This window comes from Populus euphratica, unplaced genomic scaffold (assembly GCF_000495115.2).
Source record: "Populus euphratica unplaced genomic scaffold, PopEup_1.0 scaffold158.1, whole genome shotgun sequence".
Taxonomy (NCBI): domain Eukaryota; kingdom Viridiplantae; phylum Streptophyta; class Magnoliopsida; order Malpighiales; family Salicaceae; genus Populus; species Populus euphratica.
Window position 1 is genome coordinate 493,823 of NW_011499913.1, and position 25,295 is coordinate 519,117.

The 25,295-nt window shown below is 35.2% G+C and overlaps 5 protein-coding genes across 10 annotated transcripts in view; 4 read left to right on the forward strand and 1 right to left on the reverse strand.

Annotated features, from left to right (window-relative positions):
- The first annotated feature begins 2,344 nt into the window (after nucleotides 1–2,344).
- On the forward strand, nucleotides 2,345–5,929 carry LOC105134206 (zinc finger protein NUTCRACKER-like). Its single transcript, XM_011038538.1, has 3 exons — nucleotides 2,345–2,882; nucleotides 3,654–4,050; nucleotides 4,728–5,929. The coding sequence occupies exons 1-3, from the start codon at nucleotides 2,702–2,704 to the stop codon at nucleotides 5,698–5,700; spliced, it is 1,551 nt and encodes a 516-aa protein (XP_011036840.1). The 5' UTR covers nucleotides 2,345–2,701; the 3' UTR covers nucleotides 5,701–5,929.
- A 1,080-nt stretch (nucleotides 5,930–7,009) lies between these two features.
- LOC105134207 (psbP domain-containing protein 7, chloroplastic-like) lies at nucleotides 7,010–8,409 on the forward strand. The gene is made up of 3 exons (XM_011038539.1): nucleotides 7,010–7,550; nucleotides 7,651–7,876; nucleotides 7,960–8,409. Exons 1-3 carry the CDS (start codon nucleotides 7,226–7,228, stop codon nucleotides 8,264–8,266), a joined length of 858 nt encoding a protein of 285 aa, XP_011036841.1. The 5' UTR covers nucleotides 7,010–7,225; the 3' UTR covers nucleotides 8,267–8,409.
- Nucleotides 8,410–8,514: 105 nt separating this feature from the next.
- Nucleotides 8,515–15,286, reverse strand: LOC105134208 (lysine-specific demethylase JMJ25). 5 transcript variants are annotated; one of them, XM_011038543.1, is made up of 14 exons: nucleotides 15,058–15,286; nucleotides 13,866–14,407; nucleotides 13,586–13,728; nucleotides 13,411–13,513; nucleotides 13,147–13,279; nucleotides 12,998–13,052; nucleotides 12,076–12,766; nucleotides 11,621–11,950; nucleotides 10,738–11,202; nucleotides 10,565–10,637; nucleotides 10,277–10,362; nucleotides 9,391–9,510; nucleotides 9,214–9,284; nucleotides 8,515–8,858 (listed from the first exon to the last, which is right to left on the reverse strand). In XM_011038543.1, the coding sequence occupies exons 2-14, from the start codon at nucleotides 14,400–14,402 to the stop codon at nucleotides 8,759–8,761; spliced, it is 2,907 nt and encodes a 968-aa protein (XP_011036845.1). In that variant the 5' UTR covers nucleotides 14,403–14,407; nucleotides 15,058–15,286; the 3' UTR covers nucleotides 8,515–8,758. The 5 variants fall into 5 exon arrangements, with proteins under 5 accessions (XP_011036845.1, XP_011036843.1, XP_011036842.1 ...); XM_011038541.1 differs by having other exon boundaries at nucleotides 13,405–13,513; XM_011038540.1 differs by having other exon boundaries at nucleotides 13,147–13,285; nucleotides 13,405–13,513.
- Nucleotides 15,287–16,601: 1,315 nt separating this feature from the next.
- Nucleotides 16,602–24,251, forward strand: LOC105134210 (acyl-CoA-binding domain-containing protein 4). Its single transcript, XM_011038545.1, has 19 exons — nucleotides 16,602–16,907; nucleotides 17,330–17,400; nucleotides 17,924–17,987; nucleotides 18,074–18,145; nucleotides 19,148–19,249; nucleotides 19,294–19,392; nucleotides 19,505–19,582; nucleotides 19,890–20,000; nucleotides 20,150–20,216; nucleotides 20,296–20,357; nucleotides 20,720–20,859; nucleotides 21,096–21,222; nucleotides 21,303–21,417; nucleotides 21,755–21,843; nucleotides 22,374–22,457; nucleotides 22,535–22,723; nucleotides 22,829–22,984; nucleotides 23,169–23,228; nucleotides 23,705–24,251. Exons 1-19 carry the CDS (start codon nucleotides 16,743–16,745, stop codon nucleotides 23,894–23,896), a joined length of 2,043 nt encoding a protein of 680 aa, XP_011036847.1. The 5' UTR covers nucleotides 16,602–16,742; the 3' UTR covers nucleotides 23,897–24,251.
- Nucleotides 24,252–25,184: 933 nt separating this feature from the next.
- LOC105134211 (Tudor/PWWP/MBT superfamily protein) overlaps nucleotides 25,185–25,295 on the forward strand; it is a 5,673-nt gene continuing 5,562 nt past the window's right edge. Inside the window, exon 1 of one of the 2 annotated variants that reach the window (XM_011038546.1) lies at nucleotides 25,185–25,287. The gene's annotated coding sequence lies outside the window, so the exon portion shown is untranslated. The remainder of the gene's footprint in view (nucleotides 25,288–25,295) is intronic. The other variant, XM_011038547.1, reaches the window with a different exon arrangement.

Here is a 25,295-nt window from a genome sequence, read left to right on the forward strand (position 1 = left end):
TGAGATAGTTCTTTAATAGTGTAAATATAAATACAATTTATTTTTAAGTTTTTTTTTAAATAGATAAGATTCAAAGTCAAAAATTTATTTTTATCTCTAAAAATTTTGTCAAAGTAACATCTATTACTTTCTCAAAACAAAGGAGGAGATGAAGACATTGTTAATTAGAACAATGAAACTCCTTTTAAAAAAAATCTCTCCTTTTTTTTCTTTTAATTTTTTTTTAATTTCATTTTTAGATCTTTTTTAATAGTTATTCAGGTTATCTTTGAATCAATCAAGTTAACTAGATCACGTCAGATCAATTTTAGACAATTTAACTTTAAATCTAGATTAAGCAAGAAATCAAATTAAGAGGTTTGTCCTGTTAATTTTTTCTATTTTTTATCATTTTTTTCTTAAATTTTCTTTTGCATGCGAGTCAAGTTGTTTTGGGCCAACTAAGTTAACTGAATCGAGACAATTCTCATATAAATTAATTTTAAATTCAAGCTAGATAAAAAATTAAATTGAGAGATTTTAAGATTAATTTACTTAGCTAAAGTTAGTTAATATAAATATCATGTTCAATTTTTTTTTCAATCTGCATCTCAATGTAGCGTGGGGACCAATACACAGGTATTACATACATAAACAATGAGATAGGTTTACATGATTTCATCTCAAGATTAAACTCCAGATAATATCCACAAATTAAGAAATCTGGCATGGCTTAACATCTTAGGTGATTTTAAAAGAGTTTTTCGAGTGCGTTTCATGTTTAAAAAAAACCTCTTGGAGTGAGTTCTAAGCTGATCATTTAATTTCAAACAACATATTTATGGAAATTTCATTCATCACATCACATTGAAAGCCAACTCGCTTGTCTCTCACAAATCAACATCACGGAGCTGGCTGGTTTCTAATTCAAAATATTATCACTAAACGCGTTATTATAATTGTAGCAAAATATAATTACTTTTTTAATAATCTCTCTCTCTCTCTCCCCTGCAGGCCAAATTTGTTAATGAAATGAAAATCTCTCTATAATTAATCAAATTTCTCAGCCACAGAGGCACATCTCACCGTCCCATCATCCTTTGAGGAACACTTTTTCTTGGACAAATCTACCCCTTGCTTTTGCATGAAATATCGTTCAGGTACAGCCATGCACGTGAATGGGGAGAATTTTTTTTTTGAATCATTGTTGGGTCCTTTTCGAGAAGGATTTGATCAGTGCCAATTGGCCACCCGTGACAGATGAGGCTATTTTGGTGATTTCACTGCTCTCGCCGGCCATTTCTGTGGTGGCAATTATGTGGTTTTGAATGCATGAGGGGGCAGTCTTGGGATAAAATTACTTTTGTAGAAATATCAGCACAAGGAGACAAGATTTCAATCGGAGGCCGTCACGATGTCCAAAAATAAATTCGTTAGCGGGGCACACACATGCTAAATACCAAAACTACCCCGGGATTTGATGAGAATTACTACATCTGCGCTAACGACGATTCATATTCAAATTACTAATATATTAATATACCTTTCTTTAAATTTATTTAAATTCAAATTCAAAATAATACTGTGGAATATACATGTATTAAGCATCCGAGAAATATCTTAATCTTTTTGTTATTTAAATAATTTATGAACACTAAACTTTTATATGAATGTTCTGCTTATGGTAAGATAATTAATTTTTATATATCAAGATTAGATTCTTTTTATTAGATTTAAACAGATTATTTGTATCTAAACCACTGCTTTTTAAAAAGATATATTTTATTATAATTATTTTCAGGATTCAAATCCGGGATGAAATTATGGAAAGCATATTCGCTTACCAACCAAATTTAAAATACTTTATACTATATTAAACATTACGTTAATTATTGGATTAAATAGCTTCAAGCCTTCAACTTCTAAGTTAGTAAGTAAATTACTTTACACCTATTAAATTAAATCTATTTGGTTATCAATTCCTTTCATTCACCACTATAAATAAGAGCTTAATTATTTATGGATATTAATGTGTTTCATTTAATTTCTAAAATTGTGGAAATTACACTTATAAGTGCAGTTAAATTTATTGATAGCTCTCTTGGTATTGAAGATGATCTCAAAAAATTAAAAACAAGCTTCACTCACATATTTAAGGAGGGAATTAAGAATTCAAAGGATAAGAAAGAAAGAAATATCAATTACAGAAAGAAAAAGAGAAATTGTGTGGACGTGTTTGACCGTAATATATACTATACAAGATGAATCTTTCAAGGTTTAAATATGGAGGAAGGGCAATAACCTTAATATTCAACAAAGCTAGGGGCAAGAAGAAGAACAACATTAATATATATTTATAAGATGCCTCCAAAGAAGATCTGCTTCTTCTTCTTCTTCTGTTCTCTCCTTGTAACAAAGCCTGTTCACTATCTCTTCTTTTTTACCAGAAATGAAGGGGAGTTTCCTGGTTTTTGTCTTCCTCTAAGTTACAAACAAATCTCCAACTTTCATGCTTTTGTTTTTGTTTATTTTTAAGCACTAAACAACACATCTTCTACCAAAAACAAGCAAATTACAAGAGAGAAAGAAAACAAGGAAGTTTGGTGAGTAAGAGAGAAAGAAAGAAAGAAAGAAAGAAAGAAAGACAAAAATTAAGGTTTAAATCTTCAAAAAAAAAAATTAATTCCCTTTCTTTTTATCATATTTCCTTTTCCTTCCTTCAATGTCAAACACCACAGGTGATGGCACTGGCAGCTTCTCTTCTGGAGGTGGTGGGGATGAAGTTCACTTAAAATCCTTAGCTTCAAGCACTGTTACTGCTACTAACAGCAATGGCTCCACTATTACTCAACAGCTGCAGCAACCGCCACTCAAGAAGAAAAGAAACATGCCTGGAAATCCTGGTATGTAGATATATACTTCTGCTATTTATTGATTTCTTAAAAGAAAATATATAATGTTCTGTTTCTTGATTTAGTTTTAACCCTTTTTTACCTAAGTAATATGGTCTTTAATTTACTATATAGCAGCCTTGATGATATGATGAGCTCTAAATTGTTGTTGGTTTTTTGTATGCTTATGGACTATGAGCTTCTTTTTGATAGTTCATGGTTTCTTTTTTTTTTTTTTTCTTTTTCTATGGCTATTTGGGTTTCAAAAAAATCAGAATTATTGGTTTGCAAGTGGTTGAATTACTGGCTAGGATCTCAATCATTGCATTGGACTGTTGCTTTGCCTTGCTAGCTCCTTTTCAATTCTGTCTTGTTTTTTTAACTGTTTCAGGCAAAAGAAAAACATATATTCCTTCATGGAATATACATATCTTTAGTCTCCTCACTCTTTCTCTCCCCATCTCTCTCTTGGTTCTGCTGCACTGATGATTCTTTAGTCTCCATGGATCAACAATCTAACCAAAAAACATACAGGTTCACCATCATATAGATATGAGTGTGTTCGGCGCCTAGAACAAGCAAGCTACAAGTTTTGTGCCTATTAGTATGATTATTATTGCTATCACAAGCTAATTAAAAACATGATAGAGCAGTAATTGTGCTTAACATATGGCTAGTTTGTTGGAATTATTATTACCCTTTTATATAATTATGAAATTTGACGAAAATAAATATCTATATATTCTGATCAGAGAGTTGTTTTTTACATGAAATATGTGGCAGACCCTAGTGCTGATGTTATTGCTCTATCACCAAAAACTCTTATGGCTACAAATCGATTTGTATGTGAGATTTGCAACAAGGGGTTCCAAAGGGACCAGAATCTTCAATTGCATCGGCGGGGCCATAATCTACCATGGAAGCTAAAGCAAAGAGCAAGTGGTGAAATTCGAAAAAGGGTTTATATTTGTCCAGAACCTTCATGTGTTCATCACAATCCGGCTCGAGCATTAGGTGATCTCACAGGAATTAAGAAGCATTTTTATCGAAAACATGGCGAAAAGAAATGGAAATGTGACAAATGCTCAAAGAAATATGCTGTCCAGTCGGATTGGAAAGCTCATGTCAAGACTTGTGGGACTAAGGAATACAAATGTGATTGTGGAACCATCTTCTCCAGGTTTGTACTTTGCATTGATCACTAAGATAGCGATAATTTATCATTTCAAGATAAAAAACAATGAAAACAGAAACAGAAAGGAGAGTTCTGAAATTCATTTTAAAACTGTTTTAAAAATATTTATTTTATATTCATATCTTTATCTCTCAAAGTTTCAAGAAACTAGCTTAATACAACCTGATATATTACTTAATTTCTACTTAATAATTAATTTCCCCAAAAAAAATGAATTAGTTAGAGGCCATACTTGTATATACAGTACTTGTCTATGCATGCAAGATGATTGTGGTTAATGGTAGGTTAAGCACATTGATTGGTCATGATGTGGGACCACTTTGTTTTATATATAAATATAGTGGCTTGTTGATTAATGGGATATCTGTACCTCGACAGCACTCCTAGCTTTGCTTCAAGTCTTTGTTTGACTATATGCAATTATGAAATCATTATTTTACCCAAAAGTCCCAATCAAGCTTTTAATTAAGCTTTCATTAGGCTTAGTTATTCAGCATAAATATAGTTGTCATGATCATCATATTAATGTTTAACAAGACTAATTCAATTACATTACCATTGAGGTAGAGGGTCTCTCTCTATCTCTATCTCACAGCATTTTTATATTTAAAATGTTTAGTTTTTTTAATTAGGGTTTGATAGTTAGTTGTTTGAGCACGCAGGAGGGATAGCTTCATCACTCACAGGGCTTTCTGTGATGCCCTAGCTGAAGAAAATAACAAAGTGAATCAAGGACTAATGCCCAACATGGAACCAAACATACAAGGCCAAATCTCCAGCCTCATACCCTCCTCCATGGCCATCAACAATAATCCTCCAAGTCAATCTGCCATGATGTCTAATTATAGCCATCTAGACACCAAAAACTCACTGTCCTTACCCCAAGCACTCATGCCACCTAAACCGTCACGAGGAAGCATGTTTTCAAGTAACACCGCAAGCCTTTTTGGTGGTTCAAGAAGCATGCCATTCAATTCTTCCTCGGCCCTTCAGTTGAATGCAAATTCATCAGCAATCTTTGAAGGAAATGGTCATCATAATTTAGCTGGCTCGGCATCAATGTCAGCTACAGCTTTGTTGCAAAAAGCAGCTCAAATGGGTGCAACTGCAAGCAGTAACAATGTGAGCTCTCCCATGATGCAAAAGAGCTTTGTTACAAGCATGGCACCGCCAACATTTGGTTCAATGCATGCCCAAAATGACCAATCTCATGTGATAGGTGGTGATGACGGATATGCTAACCAGTTTTTCAACTCAAACGGTGGTGTTGGGAACTCTGTATTGAATGATATGGGGATGTTTAGTGCAGTTTTGGATCAAAACAATGCATTATTCAAGACTATGGAGCATGCTAGCAGCAACAATGAGAATGCTTTTCAAGGTGCAAATTCAAGCCCTCGTTTGAGTAGTCCAACAAGTGGAGCTAATCCAAGTGGTTTATCAAGATTTAGTGGGGACATGATGACTGTTGATTTCTTGGGGATAGGAGGCTCTAGGCAAAGGAATCTTCATGACCAACATAATCATCAAGAAATGGAGTTCAGTCGAGGAATTAGTCATCCAAGGATGCAAGGGTTGAACCACTTTGAGCAGCAACAAGCAGCAGCACTAGAGAAACCCTTGTGGGATGTTTGAAAAATTAAGAAAATACTCTACACGATTTCCTTTTCTTCTACCTCTATAGCTATAGTCCCTGTAATGGTTTCTATCATCACTTCTTTTTCTTCAAGTTAATTGTATCAGCCAGCTGGGAAGAACCTCAAGTGTTTTGCTAAAGAGCAAGCAAGGTTTTGAGGATTTTTGGCCCACCATTAGCGACTTCAATATGAGTAGAAGATCACATAGATCGATTTTCTTTCTAAAACTCTTCTCTGATCACTCCAAAGTTCTTTCTATCATGAGACTTGTGTAGCGACTCGAATTGGTGTGTGACCATCATTATTTTATTTTTTTTTGGTTAAACATCATCGGTGGGGTTTTTTTTATTGGTTTGATTAGCTTTTTAAGTATTTTTTTTACAATTTTTTTTATTTTAAAAAATATTAAATTGATAATTTTTAAATTTTTTTCCATGATTTTAATATAACAATATTAAAAATTATAAAAAAACATGAAAATATTAGTTTTATATATTTTTAATAGAAAAATACTTTTACAAAAAAATCCCTACACCGCGTTACAAATCTCACATTATCTATCAACTAGTTATAGTAAGGCCTAATTAAAATAGATTTGTAATTGATGTTCGAAAAACAAGGCATGTGAGAGTTTTGAATTCGAAAAGTTCATGTTCAATTCTGAAAAGCGACCTCTGGATTTGATTAATTATATATATATATATAATTTGATTTATCAAGTTTCGATTGATAAAAATATTTTATATCAATTTAAATGTCCATATAATTGAAGTACTAATTATTAAATCCGAGTAGAACCAATTAATTCGGAACTTAATAAGAGCGAGGTTTTATAAAAATTAAAAAAAAATCACCACTGATAACTCAATCAAAGATTTAAATTAATCTACCATCTAATTAAAACCTGCTTTTCAAAAGGATTAAAATAATATTTTTTAATTTTTTTAAAAATCAGATTAAATCAATTGATTGAATAACGACCTTGAATACCACTATTGAAAAAAAAAAGGGAAAAAGACGCTTCTCTTCGTCAAATCGTTGAAGTTAAGGCATTCAATCGAAGTGCGAAGTTTTTAACTATGGGACACGTCGCATTAGACCCAAGAAACCACGAAAAGTCAGCCGAGCTAGACTGTGACATGCAATGGCCCAGACCAAACTTTTTGCGTATCGAATTGACTGAGCCCACAAAAGGGTTTCGACTTTCCATGACGAGAATAGCTACTTGGTGCATGAGCCAGGGCACCGCCATAGGTCCACACCCCATAGCATTTTTCACGCGCTGGAGGCTGGACAGGGAAATTTGTATGGCTCCAAGCATTCCCTGTGAACAAGAAAATGAGAACCACCGAAAATCAGGTAGCATTATCACTTTCAAAGGGCAAGTCTTTGTACCTCTCTCCAAGAGCCTAAAACTGCACCACCCTCTATCAAATAACAGTTGGCAAGTCCAAAAGGTTATGTGAGCAACTTTAAAGTTGATAAGCTAGCTAGGGTGCTACACAGCTGGAAAAGCATATACCATGGCATTGCAGCATCACTTTCTAGCATGCAAAAATGCCTCCATCCAAAAGATTTACATGACTCAATCATCTGGGGATAGGAAGGAGAGTTTCCCAGAGGTGCCTAGGCCTCCAGCCGAACAGTTTGCACCTCTGGCATCTACTTTTCAGCGTCGTCTACTTGTTGGTGCTGGTTCAGCTTCTCTGGTGGCCGTCGGTGCAAATTTTGGTGGGATTACTAGTTTTCTTCTTGGATTATCACCGGAAAGCGGTCGAAATGTTAAGCTTGATGTGCTTTATCCAATTGGAGGGTATAGCCGATGCATCGAGACAAATGAAGGATTTGGTTAGTGAGTCCTCTGTTGTATGAATTTGTTTAACATGATTTCTTGGCACCTATAAGATTGATGCGTTCTTCTAATACTATAAGTGCTTTTTGGGAGCAGAATTCATATACCCTGCAACTTGGGTTGGAGATCAAAGGCTGCTTTATCGAGCAGCTGAGAAGACAGAATATGAGAGATCACTCGATCCACCTCCACTGAATAATGGGAAATCTGGTGATGGGCGGCGCAAGAACGTGAATGAACCGGTTGTTGCATTTGGCCCCCCAGGTTCAAGTGGTGAACTCAATGTTAGTGTCATTGTCTCACAAGTCCCTCCTGACTTCTCGTGAGTACCTAGAAAACTGATGCTAAGATCCAAGCTTTCAAAAGATAGAACACGTAATGAAGGTTCATTTGTGAATTTTGTAGGATTGAAGCATTTGGAGGGCCTAAGGAGGTAGGAGAAGCTGTGGTTCGGACAATCACAGGAGCACGCCTTGACGTGAAAGGTACTTTGACAGAATCAAGTTTAAGAGAGGACTCTCTGAGCAAAGTTAATTACTACAAGCTGGAATTCAGAGTTGAAAGCCCCGCATTTCACCGGCATAATCTAGCAGTTTGTTGTGCTCGCGGTGGTAGATTATACACCTTAAATGCACAAGCACCGGAATCTGCATGGCCAAATGTGAAGGCAGACTTTTATAGGATAGCAGATTCATTTAGTATCATCTCTTGATAAAGAAAAAAAAATGCACAGAAGAGAAAGAACAGACATTTTGAAGTTTGTATTCGCCTGAAATCTTATTTCAAGGCAGCTGGTCCAGGAGCATTATTACACAGTTTAACAGAAAAACAAAAGATTATACTTTATGCTATTGACTTCAAAAGTACTCAAGTCATGCTAAATTACTGTTGCGGCAAGCTGAAATTTTTACTTGCAACTGAATCCATTTGCCGCGGGTTCAATGAAGTTGAGGGAAACCCTAAGACCAAAGTTACTTGAATTTCAATATCAGATATGATAAGAGTAAAAAGTAAACAATCCAAAACCTCAATCAAACAGCAATGACCTAAAACTAGTTAGCTTTTACTTAAACTTTGCTGTTACAACTGCCATAATCTGAAAAAAACATAATTTACATTTATACATTTAAATTCCCTCAGGCAGCATCTCAGCCACTTAAAAAATTATTTTTCTATGTCTAAATCACTAATAATGTACACTAATTTAAGCACAACTTATCTGTCTTGGCTTAGCAACCTTCTTCAAGTTCTCAGAAACTGCTGCAGTTAAATTAGGATCCTCGAATCCAATTTCTGCTCCAAGCCTGCAAAAAAAATTATAAATCTTATAATCCCAGTAAACAGATAGAGGGATGGGAGAAGGCAACTATTCTATATATGTGCAAAAATATCCAATAAAATACAACAAGAATCGCTCAAAAGGTTGGCTAGGTCATAGGCAAGGAAAATATACTAGATATAAGTGCACTCCATGGTCCTGTTTCAAACCTTACTCCTAATGTTAACCCCTAACTGGGATATGTGTGATGCCACAGGTCCACAAGGCCAATGCATCAGATGTTAATTTCACTTTTATTTCTCATCACAAAAATCAAATTAAAGATTTCAAAACACAGACAAAAGTAAGCAGTGGAATGAAAGTCAAGCTGTTTTGCTTACTTAGGATCAAGCACCAATTTCTGGACTTCTTTAATGGCTGAACTAGCAGCATAGAGTGACATCTTACCCACCTGTATCAAAACCAAATAGAAAGTAAAGAAATCATTGATAAGAGAACAAAAGAATTTCAAGGAAAAGGAGGCATTGAATTTTCGAGGAAAGTTTCAGGATTCTTACCTCCAAAACTTGAAGTTTTGCTTCATGTTCATTTGGAAGACAGCAAATTTCTTCTGCCAATCTAGAAGCCACCCCCAAACTCTCAGGAGATAAGAAATCAAGACCCAACTGAACATTGGACTGCAAATTTACAAGAAGAAAACAAAGAAATAATTATAATGCAGAATTTAATTAATTCTGAATTAACCATGTCAACAATTTAGACGGATCTATATCAAAACTAATTCAAGAATTACAAAATTCACAATTAACAGAAGAATCGGAAATAAAAGCTAAAGCTTCTGGAACCACTCTAAACATAATGGTCTCTAAATATCTTCAGTCCAGGAAACTGTAAGTATTTTTATAAGACTTTTAAAATCAGACAGTACTTGACTTTAAAAGAAGAAAAGAAGGAAACAAAAGCAACAACTACAGGCTGTTCACAAGTGTTGTTTTCTATAGCATATGCCTGTCCCCCAAACTACTAAAGAACCTTTTTTTATCCCATTGTTCGATAATAAATATGTCCCTAACCTGAAGGCCTAAAATATTCATCTGCGGACAGTAGAAGCAGCCCCATTAAAGCAACATCATTTGGAAACCACAACTAAAATCATCTCCTCAAGAATGAAACTTCTATTCTTTTTTTTACTTTTAATGGATAAAGGATGAATATGTTGCAACTTTGGAAACAGACTAATGCTGGTTCCAAGAAAAAAGGTGTGAATGAACCTTGGTCTAATTTGGGAAAATCACAAAACCATTTATACTAAGGATATCAATTAATATCCAACCATTTGAAAAATAAAATATATATTTTCATCATTGTAGTTTAGATGTTTTAAGATTGTTTTACACTTATATTTATCAGAATTCAGAATCCAATTAACTGCAACAAACTTGCCTGAAGATTCCTCACTTGGAAAGGGCAGCCAGCAGGGACGAATACAGCTTGCCCCAGGTGCTGTTCAAATGACCATGGTTCAACTCCTGAGGAAGAAAAATAATAGGAAAGTCAGATACCCTGCTTACGAACAAAATAAACAATAGGAAGGTCTATGCTAACAAAATAGAAGCTCGTATACCTGACTATGTCAACAGAAAAACTAAAAACAAGCAGGAATAACTGACTCCTGCTAAATCTGATCCATTTTATCTATTTTGAAAACTAAGAAATGCTATTGTTACTCACCAAATTCTTCTTTCAATCGTCTCTTATGAAACCCATTTAGGAAAACTGTTCCATCATAAAGGGGATGTGTGGCCTGAGATCCCATTAATAAGATCAGCAACATGCAAGTTATAGAAGCCATTTGTCTTGATTAAAATATAAGGTACATTCCAAAGATAACTAGGTCAACTTACAAAATCATGCACTGCATTGTCAGGCTTCCAAAGGTCCTCACAGCGTGTTCGCAAATAGTCAGTTAACTTAGGAACATCCTGCCGACGAAAGACATCCCAACTAACTCCTGTGTGAATCTCTACAGGGATATCATCATGATTTTTCCTCAACTGCTGACCCTCCATTCCCTCAACCTCTTCCGTTCTAATGGTTTCCGTTCTCTCAACCCCTGGGACACTGGTGGTTCTTTCAGCCCCTTGATCTTCAATTCTCTCAAGCTCTTCAATGCTAGTGGTATTATCAACCCCTTCATCCTCCATTTTCTCATTCTTTTCTGCAGCTGTCTTCACTTCATCTTGTATATTACGCCCACCAAGTGATATTTCAGGCAACCTTCCCTCCTCCAAGCTCTTTTCTGGGTCAAATGAGCCATTCTCCTGGCAATGTTTTGCCTTTGCTTCACATGTATGCACCAATAAGTATACCTGCCCATGCCTCAGCAATGCCAATCCATATTAGACACCTTAGACAAGTGAGATTGTTCAGAAAAAAACAAATAAACAGCCACTTAATATTACATGTTGGCTCTCTGTACAGGGCATGGCCACAGCTGCACTTATTGCACTGGAAGGCAACCGAATTTGTAAAATACTTGTTCAACCCAATGTTAGAGATATGAAGAATTTATTTGTGAACCAAGTAGATTGAATTTAGGATCTCAATGGGATTAGTAAGATTTCAGTTCTAAAAACACCTCATGTGTATGCTTTAATTCAAAGTTTGTATACAAATGATAAATTTCACTCTAGGACCTATAGTTTAAATCTTCTAACATGAATTTCAACAGCAATACATGCGAGTAGAAAGTGCCACAATATCAATGAAATAACAAATAAAACTTACCATGTCACGCATTTTGAAATGAAGATTGATTACGGAATTGCCCACACTGAGTTCCTCATGGCTCCCATATGATATACAAATCTTAGGTCCTACATCATTCTGCAAAGAGTAATGGGGCAACTTTGCAGCAACATTTAAAATACCCAACCTCGAATGGATGAATTCAAGGAAAGGCAGTTTACTGATAAATTCGGGTCTCTGGTATAATAAGAACTCTTCAGAAGCACTGGGGGAAGGCCAATCCTTCAACTTCAACATCTCTAGTGAACCGTTTTCCCGGATTCGTCCCTCAGAGTATCCTCTGATAAACTGATCAAGTTCAATATCAACCTGCCAACACAGAAAACCACATATCATGGAAATCAATAGATTAACACAACAACAATTTATTTACTGATGTTATTAAGAAAAAAGAGCCATACACCTAACATGAGCAAAAGTGAGAGAAAACACACCTCAGACCAGTGTAAGCAATCTATGGCCTTCACTGTTCTGTTTTCATCTTTTATTTTCTCATCTGATGTTTCCCGGATCCCCTTCCATATGGCCATTGGATCCCAGCTTGATATGGATGAGCTGTCAAATACCTGCTTCACAATAACAGGTTCGCCTCTGACCCAATGTTTTCTAAACTTGTTTATCCCATCAACTTTTATATCTTCAGATAAGGGGCAATATAAGAAATTATCATCACTATCATCTCTATGAGCATACTGGCAGAGTGTGGAATCACTCAACCCAGATTTCTGTGGAGTGTCAGCATCATAGACCTTGCAGCCACTGACCATTTCCTCCACATTTTTCACAAGTTTTGCTACCCAATTCATCTTGAAAATATGGCTTAGGTTCAATGATGAGGAATTACAACCACCATGCTCCTTTGGAGGGCATGGAATGCTGCCATCATTGTTTGCCTTCCAGCCTTGGTACTTATCTGATAAATTTATTCTTCCTCGGGAGTCTATCACAAATTTTGATAGGGTCACTTTGTCTTGAATTCTCCTTTTAATATGGTTTTCATTCACTTCAGTTCCAACACCATGTTTTGATGCTCCTCGAAGATCTTGACAGCAATGGAGGCACAGATCATATGAGCAATTTGCACAATGCCGATGATAATCAATGATTGGTATCCTACATATATTGCTGCAAAATGATAAATTACAATGAACAACAATATTTGAAATGATGAGGAATCTATTGTACTTATACACGCTCCAAAAAACCCTATCTAGAAGACAGGCTATAATTCAGCTTTCTGAACTCATCAAATTGCAAGATTATTTTATAAGATAAGTAAAGACCAGGGTCCTGACTTCAATTCATATGCACAGTAAAGAAGAACATTAAAGCAGTGCATAAGTTTACTTAATATACCAGCAGATCTGCTCATCAGCATTCAATTTGGCCCGGACAAGATCTATATCAGTTCCTGAAGAAGTAATGCCCAGTTAGTCACATAACAGGTAAAAGCTTATAAAGCATTCTAAACTCCATATGCCACTAAAATATAAAAAGCATCTCACCACACAGCCTCTGTTCCAGCTCTACTTCAAAGCATTGTTCATGATGGATCTGCTTAACTATAGGAAGCACAGAAGATAATAGGCAGTGGAGATATTGCAATTTGTCTAGAACAGGTATCTCTCGTATTCTCGCCTGCAACTTATAGGGGAAAAAATATCCTCAATGGATAAGATAATCCCAATACTATTTGTTCATGATACATAAGAAACTTAACAATATAATAGAAACATGGTCCCTTCAGTTCATGAGTGAAATACCTTTACCATATTATCTCCTCGTAAGCAACTCCTGCAATTGCAGATCCCACGACATGCAGGACAAACCTTCTCAATTTCTTCCTGTGGAATGTCCGAGTACCTAGAAGTACAGAATAAATCATTGACTGAGCTTATAAGTTGGAAATATGAATACATTTTTGCAACAGAGATCAACCCTCACCATTCAGAGATACAGTTATCACAAAAACCTCTCTTGTCACATCTGGGACACCAAATAACTCTATTTCTGTCATTCCTTCGGCACTGATGACAAGTTTGTCCACCAATGTCTTCAGAAGAATCTGTGTTTGCATCAGAGTATTCCTGAAAACAATGTGTTCATCTCAATATCTACAAGTTGACGCAGAAGAGAAAGCAACCATGCAAAACATAAATGAACAGTACAGTATAATAACAACATTTTAAAACATGCTGTCAAGTACGATTTCAATTTCACTCACTGTCATAGCACTGGCATCAAAGCTTCTTTGTGATATACCCTTGGATGAATCCATAGTTAAAAGAGGAGGCGTCTTATATGACCTCCGATTCTCTTCAAACTTGATATCTCTTCGAGAATCATCATTTAGTTTTTGAGAATTCCGACCAGACAAACTCCTTATATGTGTTTCAGGAGAATAGCGAGCCTGACTTTTTGGTACTTTCTCCGTGTGCCTCTTTGATGGAACAAAAGACGGTTGTTCCTCTTCAACTTTCATGTTCACAAGTGGTATATCAAAATCATCACTCTTGCTCTCCAAGTAAATATCTCTTTCACCCAGCGATCTTCTTTTGGCCTTCTTCAGACTGGCTCTCAAGGCAGAATTAGCTGCCCTCTTCTTCGCCTGAATATAATGCTTCTCACAAACAGTTTTATCTGGCATAGACATGGCAGTGCATCTCCACTGTTTCCCATCTGACCTCTTGCAGCGCAAGTCATCAGGAATCCCACCACCATTCTCCTCACCATTAGCCAAGGATGATCGTGGGTGATCCATTATAGCTGTGTCACAGAAAAATTCAACAAGAACAAGACACTTAACTAACAATTGTACGCTCATAACACCAATCTGAAATAGAACAATACAAACCAAAAGATCCAGAACAAGTCACGACATAGCACCACAGAGTAAGCAATCATTCAAACCACACAGGTTGCAAAGCTCCAACACACGACATTCATTCGCAATCATCATGTGAAAAACCCCAACACAAGAAAACAGACTTACTAAAATTAACAAGATTTTTCCATAATGGATTTGCAAGAAACGCGAGATACAAAAACTACATAAAATAAAAAACTACACTGCCAAGTTTCAAAATTTAACTTAATTCATCAAATCATTGCAAGACACAGCAAAATTCGTCAATAAATCGATAGCCCATGTTCCAAACTTTCAATCCAAACACAGAACGCATTGAAAAAACACAGTAACAATAACCATAACAAAGCTTCCACTTGAGAAATTGTTAGAGGGAGAGAAAGAGAAACAATATTCAAGAAAAGAATCAGAAAAACCAGACCCAATTAAAGAATTGGGTGCTTCTTTACCAAAAAAAAGGAGTGAGAAATCAAGCATTGCAATCAAACCCGGATCAGCAAAGACTATCAAGAACCAAAAAAAAAAGAGGGAAGGAAAGAGCAAAGGTTACCTGAGAGAGACGGTTTTGTGGGTGAAATAATAATGTATATAAAGAAGGGAAACGAGAGTTATGAGCCAGAGAAATACTGCTCTTCATTATAGTATAAGCTAGGAAGAGTGACTTTAGCAGAATTTTTAGTGGACGGCTTGTGTTTCACAGACCAGACACACCAGCAGTAGAACTGTACAACTGTTTTGCCTTGCTGTCGGTTTCCGGTTTTAAGGTTCAGACTACTGTGTATGAAGTTCAACAGAACTGGAATAAGCCAGTCAAAAAAAAAAAGATAAACAACGTAAAAACAAATAATTTTTTTTAAAAAAAAAAAACAACAAAGTTAATGATGAAATTTTATAAAAAAAATTACCTATTTAAAAATAATATTACTAGTATCACTGACTCGCGTGCTAGGTAAGTGAATTATAGAAAAAAAAAAATATATATATATATATATATGTATGTATGTATGTTAAAATGCTTCATTGTTTTCATATGAATAGTAAAATGGTATAAAAATAATCTAGTTCTTTTAGAGTGTTTAATCAAATCCAACATTTTCTTATAGATTAATAGATTAACATGGTAAATGATATGAGATGTTACTGCTTGTGGCTGCAATGTGATTATATAAGATTTTATTAGTAAGGTATTTATATATGATCTGAAGAAAATCTGCATTTGAGTGAAGTATCAGGTATTTAAAATAAAAGGCAAAATATGTTATTTTTTCTTCTTTCAATCCATTGGAATTGACACAATTTTTATTTCCAATTAATGTATAATAAAATACAAATGGACAGCATATTCGCAATGCCCAAATAAAAATACACCACATAAAAAGTCCGATATAGCAGCGTAGTTTATTTTTAAAAGTGTTTTTATTTTTTAAAAATATTTTAAAATATTTTAAAAACATTAATTTTAATATGTATGTATGTATGTATGTATGTATGTATGTATTGTTTTTTAAAAAAAAATAGTCAAACGAAAGCAAACAAGTTTTTAATGTTTTTTCCCCTAACCTTAAAAAAACGAAAAGACCATAGAATACCAAACACCCATTAATGTCAATAAATAGAAAACATACAAAGAGATCCAATAGGCAAGAGCATAAAAATATATATTAATAAATAAATAAATAAAATAAAACAAGATCCCATTTAACCCACAGTTATTGAATTTGGTTTGGTTTAATGCCGTATGAATTGAGTTAAAAAAATCCAAATTAATTAGTAATTTGATAAAATAAATTAATTATTTTTAATTTTTTAAAATAATAATTAACTCAGTCTCCATAAAATGCAATAACTATGATTATCATTTAATTCCTATTTATTTTTGTATTTCAAAAGCACTTTAGAAAAAATTTTAAATTCTTCTATTTTTATTTTAAATTAATATTTTTTAATATTAATATTTTTATATTTTCAAATTTTTTAATATATTAATATTAAAAATAATTTTTAAAATATAAACAAATATTATTTTAATAAATTCTCAAATAAAAATCATTTTTAAAAATAAACATAACCTCGTTATAAAACATCTCCATACCATATAAGCACTTCCCCTGCGAAAACCAAATATTTCCTTCCATTTCACATTCTCTCTGACGCCAATAATTTCAAATCTCTCAAACCAAACCAGAGAAAGAGTCAGAAACACGACGAGAGAGTAATTAATTGATAAATTATCGTATGCAAATGGCGATGGCGAGGTCAAGCTCTGGCCTCGCATATCCTGAGCGATTCTATGCAGCGGCATCATACGCTGGATTTGATGGATCTCACAACTCTACCATCACTGTCTCTTCTAAATTCCAAAACGACACCGCTCTCCTTCTCTACGCTTTGTACCAGCAGGTCACCTCTCCATCTCCTTTCCCCGATCCATCGCGTTTCTATTTCAACTCGTACATTACACGATCTGATTCGCATTGTTCTGGCGCGAATTTTAATTCTATTTTCCTTTATTTTTATTATTAATTATAGGTTTTATTAGCTCGATTCTATGTTATAATTTGCGTCTTTAATTCTTTAATTTCTCTTTTTTCGCGATTTATGAGTTTATCAGTGTTACTTATTTTCTAGTTTATTTTCTTTTTGCAAATGTTGCGCGTTTTGAGTGTGTAATTATAGTGGATCTAGGGTGACTAAAAATTATACTGTGCTTTGAAAATGTTAGTTTTCTTGTTAATTATTTATTACGACGCAATGAGTTTGGAGTGAATTGTGTTAATCCGAATTTTTTAGTGAATTTGGTAGTTTTTGGAATGTGATTGCAGGCGACAATTGGACCGTGTAATGTGCCGAAACCTAGTAGCTGGAAGGCTGTAGAACAAAGCAAATGGAAAAGGTTTGTTTGCTTTGCTCATCTGCTTTTAGTTTTGCTTTTGGATCTGTATTTAGTGTGTACTTGTTATTTATTCACCCAAGGCTAGATGCGCAATAGGTGAAGTACGATATTTTGGAAGGTTGGAGCAGAAAATGTGAAGAAATTGGAAACAATAAAGCAACGTGTAAAATGGAGAACATGACTGTGTCTGGGGAGATTAGTGTGGATTCAAAACTTTTCGTGGAATTTAGAGGATCATTTTTAATTTGTTGCACCAAGGAGGGTGATTTTTAGTTCCTGAACTCCTTTGGGTTAGCTCGATGGATGGATCTGTCTCTTGTGAAGTAGGAGGCCAATATAATGTGCTTGTTATGATCCAGTGAACAGTTGCCGGAATCTCTAAAAGATTGCCATCTAGTGATTTAGATGGTGTACCATTGTCATTTTATTTCTCATTTGCTAATTTGCACATCGTATTTTCATTATAGTAAATCTGTTTGAATGCATGGATGAAAGTGCTCAAAAAATGTTGGTGTTTGTGCAGCTGGCAGGGGCTTGGAAATATGGCTTCCACAGAAGCCATGCGTCTCTTTGTGAAAATACTGGAGGTGATGGCAATAGGGTGTTCAGGTTCATCTTTTCATGATGATTCTAATACAAGTTAATTTAATATTATTTTGCTTCTCTTTGGCAGGAAGATGATCCAAGTTGGTACTCTAGAGCATCTAACTCTATCTCAGAGTCTGTCACAGACACACAAGTGAATGTGAGTTCATTGAGTTTTATATGATGGAGCTTATTTTCATTTCTTTCATACTGGATATTTTATCTTCTAACCATGAGTTACTTCTATATGTTTTGATGAGATTGATATTTCTGCTAGTTAACATAAGAAAGAATATCAAAGTATACATGTGAACCAATACCTTTGTTAGTTGTCCTAATGACTCTTTGTTTAGTTAGGTGTGTGCATGATTGTTTATGCACAAGTTGAATTATTTATGTGTAATTCACAGATGATACCAGTGTCATGTGACCACTTTTTAGCACCTGAATGGTTTTCTAATTCACATTTCCTAACTCAAACAACATAATAAAAGTATGTGTGGAAATTGATTTGTGGCCTTTGAACACCCCATGTATGATTCTTCTAGGCAACACAATTTAAGCCAAGGATAAAATGGAGAGAGTAATTGGAATATTGAACAAGGAAAATTTCAGTTAGAGGGAAGGAAAATGTTGAGCAATGACCAACTAGCTATTTGAATCATCACAGCTGCTGTCATTAAAGTGCCACTGCTTACCTCAATCCAAACCATTCTCCAACACAATGCATAGCTACTACCCTGCTACCACCTGCCATCAAGAACACATCAATTTCAAAGCCCCCCACAGGCACCACCAGCACCTTCAACCAAGAACTTTCAAATTGCACTGCTAATGCCACTTCTGCTCTCACATAAGTACATGACTTTTAATTGAACAGATCCAATGAAAGTGTATATTTATGTCTCATTTGTATGGAGGCTTGCTCAAGCATACCTTGCTTGTGTGTCCATGTGTGTGTTTCTAGTGAGTTGCATTTGTTTGATTAGGGAGCTTTCCTTTTCCTTTATTCTTCTTAAAATCAAAACAGTGGAGGGAAAGAAGTGAAGGAAACAATGCTCATCATGGCCATCAATGTGATGCTCGTGCCTTGTTTTGCACCTTTTATCATTAATTTCTCCTTCCTGAGTTTTGCATGCTTACCTGATATTGCTTCCTGTAGCATTACTCAGATGAGCATGTCATCGAGAATGGAAACTCTTTCCCAGACACAAAGACCATTTCTACTGAGAATGGAACCCTTGTAGAAACTCAGGATAAAGATGTCGTCTCAGAAGATGTTGGGACGGAACCCTTGTAGAATCTCAGGATAAAGATGTCGTCTCAGAAGATGTTGGGACAGTTGCTGTCTATGATCAATGGATTACACCTCCAATAACTGGCCAACCGCCAAAAGCCCGATATGAGGTGGGAAAACCTTTTAAAATGGCAACTGCACTTGTTCCCTTTTCTTTCGTTTGTTTTCATTTCCTCTGCTTTCCTGTCATTCACTCTGAACAAGCTCTTTTTTATTTTCCAGCATGGAGCAGCAATTGTTCAAGATAAGATGTACATATATGGAGGAAATCACAATGGCCGCTATCTCAATGATCTTCATGTAGGCAAACCATAGACTGGAATATTATTTTGGTAGATGTAACTAAGTTCGTAAATATTTATTTGTTTGGTGCAGATATAATCCTTATTTTTTTCTGAAAAGCTATGCTCTATATCAAACTAAAGCTGGAATTCTAGAATGTTTTAAATATCACATTTCATGGTCCTGTGCTTTTAAACTCCATTTTACCTCTTATATTTTACTGTGTATTTTGCTTTTACATTGAACTAATTACTGTTCAAAATGACTGTCAGCTATGCCAACACACCTTTTTATATTGTTTCTCAAAATTCGGTGCCCTATGCAGGTGCTGGATTTGAGAAGTTGGTCATGGTATAAGGTCAATTTTAAGGCTGAGAATGAGCCACAGGAGGGACATTATCAAGCTAAATTAACTCCTTGTGCTGGCCATTCCTTGGTTAGTATATAACTGAATTTCCTTTTATATGTGAACTTCTTGAAGCAAGTTTCTCGCAATATGCTGATCCATCTGCAGACAAGTGTGCAGTGGTATTGAATTATCCTCACATGTTGATGAATAGGACACTGTGTGTTCTGTTTCTGCAGATACCATGGGAGAACAAGCTTCTATCCATTGCTGGACATACAAAGGATCCTTCTGAAACTATCCAGGGTATATAATGTATTATCATTATGTGGCCGAGTGATTTAAACCAACATTGCCTTAATATTTGATTTTTTTCCCTGTACAGTCAAGGTATTTGATCTTCAGTCTTGTACTTGGTCAACCTTAAAGACTTATGGGAAAGCACCGGTATGTATTTTTTTCCCTTTCTTGCATCTACTGCATTTCATACAAAACAAAAATACTCAATCACTGTATTATTCAAAGTTCAAAGCTGGAGTCTGCTGAGCTGATGCACAAAGAAGAAATTTTAAATCTTGACTTAAATTTTTTTCTCTTTTTGCCAAATTTGTGAATTATTTTTTTTTTGTGATTTTCAGCCAAAACTACATGTTAGCGTATTGACACTTGAAATGAAATTGTGGATTGGACTTCCGAAACTGTTACAGTGAATCACAATGGAATACTTATGTTCAACAGTTTTCCATTCTCATTTATGATATTGGTTACTTATATAATGTATAAAATGTTGCATATTTCATGCATTGCAGATCTCACGTGGAGGTCAATCAGTTACCCTTGTCGGGACAAGCTTAGTGATTTTTGGTGGACAAGATGCGAAGAGATCTCTCTTGAATGATCTGCATATCCTTGACCTAGAAACCATGACTTGGGATGAAATTGATGCCATGTAAGATGAATCTCGCAAATTGATGCCATGATGATTTAAGATACAACTCTACAGATTCGCACATATAAATAAGATTTCACTTTGAATCTATTATGATATTTTCTGTTGACCACAACAATATCTCATGTTTCTAGCTCACATCCAATTTTTGAGATATGAATGTGAGTGGATCTTCGGATTTCTGTTAGAAATGGAACAATGTGAGCAAGGATTGATTTTTCTTTATTATTTTACAGTGGGGTGTCTCCATCTCCAAGATCTGATCATGCTGCTGCAGTACATGCCGAGCGTTACCTTCTTATTTTTGGTGGAGGCTCACATGCCACCTGTTTCAATGATCTGCATGTGCTTGATTTGCAAACTGTAAGATAACTAATCTCAGTGTTTTTTGTTCTTGTGCAATAGTACTGTTAGTAATATCTTCTGCATACATGGACTTTTAGATGGAATGGACGAGACCCACACAACAGGGGGAGATACCTACACCCCGGGCTGGACATGCCGGTGTAACAGTTGGGGAGAATTGGTTTATTGTTGGTGGTGGTGACAACAAGAGTGGTATATATTTTACAACTTGGAGCTTATGCATTTAGCATTAGCTACCAAATCCTTTTATATTTTCCATTTGTCCTGAATGAAGTAAAATTATAAACACAAAGGAAAAAGGGAAAAAGTTTTCCTGGAAATTTCTTCATGTTTACTTTTGTAAAAAATGGCTGTAGCAAGTCCCCAGCCTGTTTAAGTATCGATCCCAGTCAGAATGAATTTTTTTATTCTATTAGTCGAGTAGTTTTAAATGGAAGAAAATGGGCAGGAATTTTGATTTGAATGATCTAAATTTCTCTCCAGCTTCATAAATTTATCTCATATATTCCTTTCTGTCTACTTTGTTTAGGGGTCTCTGACACTGCTGTCCTCAACATGTCTACACTTGGCTGGTCTGTTGTAACTTCTGTTCAAGGACGTGCTCCTCTTGCCAGTGAGGTATTTTACTTCACAGAATCGTAAACTATTTCAAGCTGCATGTAATTTTACTGGAAAGTTGTATGATTTTTGTGTTCCATGTGAAACTTTTTGCAACCATCAAAATCTACGGAGCGCAAAAGTTTTCCATGTGTCTTGAAAGTTTTTTTGCTTGGTTTATTTTAATAGAGCTTTAATAAGGAGCAACTTCTATAAATTATCAACAGTTTAGCTGTTATGAGTAATCCAAGGATGTGTACCTGAGTGCTGTAGAGATTGTGAATTGTGATTTAGATGCATCTAAACTGTTGAGTTTATTGCTGCCTTCTGTAATGGAGTCTGAATTTATCATGCTAGTATAAGTGTTGTCAATTTCAGTCTTTGATGTTGTTTTCTTTCTCTAGTATTTATAGTTATCTTAGAATTCGTTTTATCAATTCCATCATTACTTTCTGAGGGGGTGACAAGCTGTAGACAGATAGGCTTGGCCTTCTTGACTGTGATTTTTTTCCCTCAAGTAGAATCAGTCAGCTGACCATCTTTTATTGCAGGGCTTGAGTTTGGTGTTGAGCTCTTATAATGGTGAAGATATTCTTGTATCTTTTGGAGGATATAACGGGCATTACAGCAATGAAGTTAGTAGCAATCTTCCTTTCTTGTGGATTCCCCTCCCATCTCCCTTTCCTTCTTTCTGATTTTGTTCTGCTGTCAGGTCAATGTTCTTAAACCAAGCCACAAATCAACTTTGGAATCAAAAATAGCAGAGACTCCTGTGCCCGACAGTGTTTCTGCTATCCATAATATTACAAACCCCACCAGAGATGTAGACTCTGAATTTGAAGGGGGGCATGAAGGCAAAATTAGGGAAATTGTTATGGATAACATTGACCAAGGGTCCATGGTATGGGAAATTGCAATTTTTTTTTAACAAATGTAGAGATTCACAAATTCTTTTGCTGTATTGTTGTTTTGGATTTGCATCCTTAAGACTTTGAATTCCATGCAGAAATCTAGAGGTGAGGGAACTAGTGAGCATCTTTTAGCTACTTTAAAGGCTGAGAGAGAAGAACTGAATTCTTCGCTCAGCAAGGAGAAGTTGCAAACTCTCCATTTAAAGCAAGAGTTAACTGATGCTGAGACTCGTAACACTGATCTTTACAAGGTAATCACCTGACATACAGGTTTAGTCATCTTTTGAGCACTTCTGTCAAATCTTGTACCAGAGTTGCATGCCATCTGAAATTTATCCTGTGGTTGTTTTCCACTTATCAACTTTTCTGTAGCTCATAAGATGTTCTTTCTTTCTATATCAAATGCCCCTTAATTTTGTTCTCTTGGCATCACAGGAGCTCCAATCTGTACGTGGTCAACTTGCTGCTGATCAGTCGAGATGTTTCAAACTAGAGGTATTTCCTAGCTGCTTTCTCTTCATATTGTTTTTTTCCCATTCTTTGGGTTTGATCAGGGGGGATTATTGGAACTTCCATGAAGAACTACAATCTTCATCTGTTGACTTCTCTGATATGCATCATTTAACTTTTCATTTTTGGTTAAAACAGCCACAAGATATCTCTAGTTCAGTAAACCAACCCAGAACTGAAGATATGGCTAATATCATCTTATGTCTACATATCAGGGAAAAGAAACGGTGTTTGGTTTGCCACAAAATTACTGTGCAAAAAAAGAGATTGAACAATGGCTGGATAAAATATTCGCCTTCTTGTTGTTACGATAAGTAGGGTGAATTATGTTAATTAAGAACTGCTAGCTTCTTTTATACTCTCCTTTTACTTACAGGTGTAGTAATAAGCGAATCTTCCAAAAATAGCAGCACCAGTTTCCAAACAGATTTATTTGTGTTAATTACTCCTTGAACTAACAGGTTGACGTTGCGGAACTACGACAAAAGCTTCAAAATATGGAGGCACTGCAAAAAGAACTTGAACTCCTGCAACGACAAAAGGCTGCCTCTGAACATGCCTTGAATGCAAATCATAGGCAGGGCTCAGGTGGCGTGTGGGGTTGGCTTGCTGGAACCCCTGGCTCTGGCAACCAAAAGGAAGATGATGCGTAAATTTTGTGGAAGCCTTGGTAAGTAGTGATTGTGTAGATTTGGTTCTCGCTGATCCACTACCTACCAAATATTTTTGTTTCACTAGCCTGGTTCTTTTTGTGATGGGAATAAAGATATCAAAAAAAAAAAATTGGGTCAGAATGAAGTCCCTTTGGGGTATAGTTAGTAGTTTCATACGGTCGTCACTGCAAATTTTTACAGGGTTTGTATTGGAAGTAAACGTTACTGTTTTGAATGGTCACTAAATTATAGGGTTCATTATTTTCCAACAAAATTTGGCCAACATTCTTTTGTTACAGCAATGTTGAGCTCTTAATTGTACTTCTATCTACAGAAATTGTTGATTTATTCGGTGCAAATTGGGAAACTATTCTGATCCTGTTTTCTTCCCTTTTCTGTATAGCTAGTTGTCTAATCAACCAAGAAAGAATTTATTGAGCTGCCATAACTATGAACATGGAGTTGCGAAGGAGTAAGTGTGATGAACGGCCCTTTCCTCCTCTTCATATTCACTCGAACCTCTATAATATTGTGATTAATCACGAGTCATGGCTGATTCAATATCTGAGTCAAAATAAACAAACATTTGTCAACTCACATACCTGAATTGGTGTATTAGTGATTTTTATGATACTACAGAGTATAGAGTGCTCATAACGACATTAAAGTGCCAATACAATATGCAAAGAATATCCATGCATTCCCTGGTCCGTGGTCGTGCTGATCTAAACTTGAAACTTGATCCAGCTGTTAATTAGTAAATTGATTAGTTTCATAAATCTAGCTCAAACGTTGCCTGCTGCCAAGTAAACCTTAAAAATTCAAAAACTCAGAAAACAAAATAAAAGGTGTGTTAATTCACGAGTTGATTAAATGCCCTAATAGCTTAAATTATCTTTCAAGTCAATTTCTAAATTGGAAACCTTAAAACTTAGTTCTCATTTTATGAGAATAATTTTCAGCATCAAAACAAAATTATTTATATTCAAATTAGTATATTTATGATTTTATTTTTTTTATGGAACGCAATGAATATACTTAAAATCTCGTTATAAAAAAACTAAAAATATTGTTCTAAGAACAATCCTGAAAATGATTTGGTACAGACAATTATCAACCTCATTATATATATATAAAAATTGATCTCACACTATTCTCATCTTCCTATTTTCTTCAAAATTCACTTACAAAAAAAATCATTAAAGAGAAAGTTGGTGGGCCCCGTTCCCATCATACGGCCAGAACCCACTCCTAACTTTTCCTTCCACTATCAAATAACGTGGCACCATCCAAAAACCCTCTACAGCTGCTCATATGACACCCACACACCGCATCAAACCTTCGTAATTTTCTCTCCATCCAAACACGCCCTTATCTCTTTCCCTACAAAAATCTCACA

What these genes read in the sequence shown, in the direction of transcription:
- LOC105134206 (XM_011038538.1), top strand. Translation starts at nt 2,702, where the DNA reads ATGTCAAACACCACAGGTGATGGCACTGGCAGCTTCTCTTCTGGAGGT. An exon ending in AAACATGCCTGGAAATCCTG is followed by an intron (nt 2,883 to 3,653) that starts GTATGTAGATAT and finishes AATATGTGGCAG; the next exon opens with ACCCTAGTGCTGATGTTATT. An exon ending in TGTGGAACCATCTTCTCCAG is followed by an intron (nt 4,051 to 4,727) that starts GTTTGTACTTTG and finishes TTGAGCACGCAG; the next exon opens with GAGGGATAGCTTCATCACTC.
- LOC105134207 (XM_011038539.1), top strand. Translation starts at nt 7,226, where the DNA reads ATGGCATTGCAGCATCACTTTCTAGCATGCAAAAATGCCTCCATCCAA. An exon ending in CGAGACAAATGAAGGATTTG is followed by an intron (nt 7,551 to 7,650) that starts GTTAGTGAGTCC and finishes TTTTGGGAGCAG; the next exon opens with AATTCATATACCCTGCAACT. An exon ending in CAAGTCCCTCCTGACTTCTC is followed by an intron (nt 7,877 to 7,959) that starts GTGAGTACCTAG and finishes TGAATTTTGTAG; the next exon opens with GATTGAAGCATTTGGAGGGC.
- LOC105134208 (XM_011038540.1), bottom strand. Translation starts at nt 14,402, where the DNA reads ATGGATCACCCACGATCATCCTTGGCTAATGGTGAGGAGAATGGTGGT. An exon ending in GCTGGAACAGAGGCTGTGTG is followed by an intron (nt 13,053 to 13,146) that starts GTGAGATGCTTT and finishes TTACTTCTTCAG; the next exon opens with GAACTGATATAGATCTTGTC. An exon ending in GCTGATGAGCAGATCTGCTG is followed by an intron (nt 12,767 to 12,997) that starts GTATATTAAGTA and finishes ATCATTTTGCAG; the next exon opens with CAATATATGTAGGATACCAA.
- LOC105134210 (XM_011038545.1), top strand. Translation starts at nt 16,743, where the DNA reads ATGCAAATGGCGATGGCGAGGTCAAGCTCTGGCCTCGCATATCCTGAG. An exon ending in ACGGGCATTACAGCAATGAA is followed by an intron (nt 22,458 to 22,534) that starts GTTAGTAGCAAT and finishes TTCTGCTGTCAG; the next exon opens with GTCAATGTTCTTAAACCAAG. An exon ending in GTAACACTGATCTTTACAAG is followed by an intron (nt 22,985 to 23,168) that starts GTAATCACCTGA and finishes TTGGCATCACAG; the next exon opens with GAGCTCCAATCTGTACGTGG.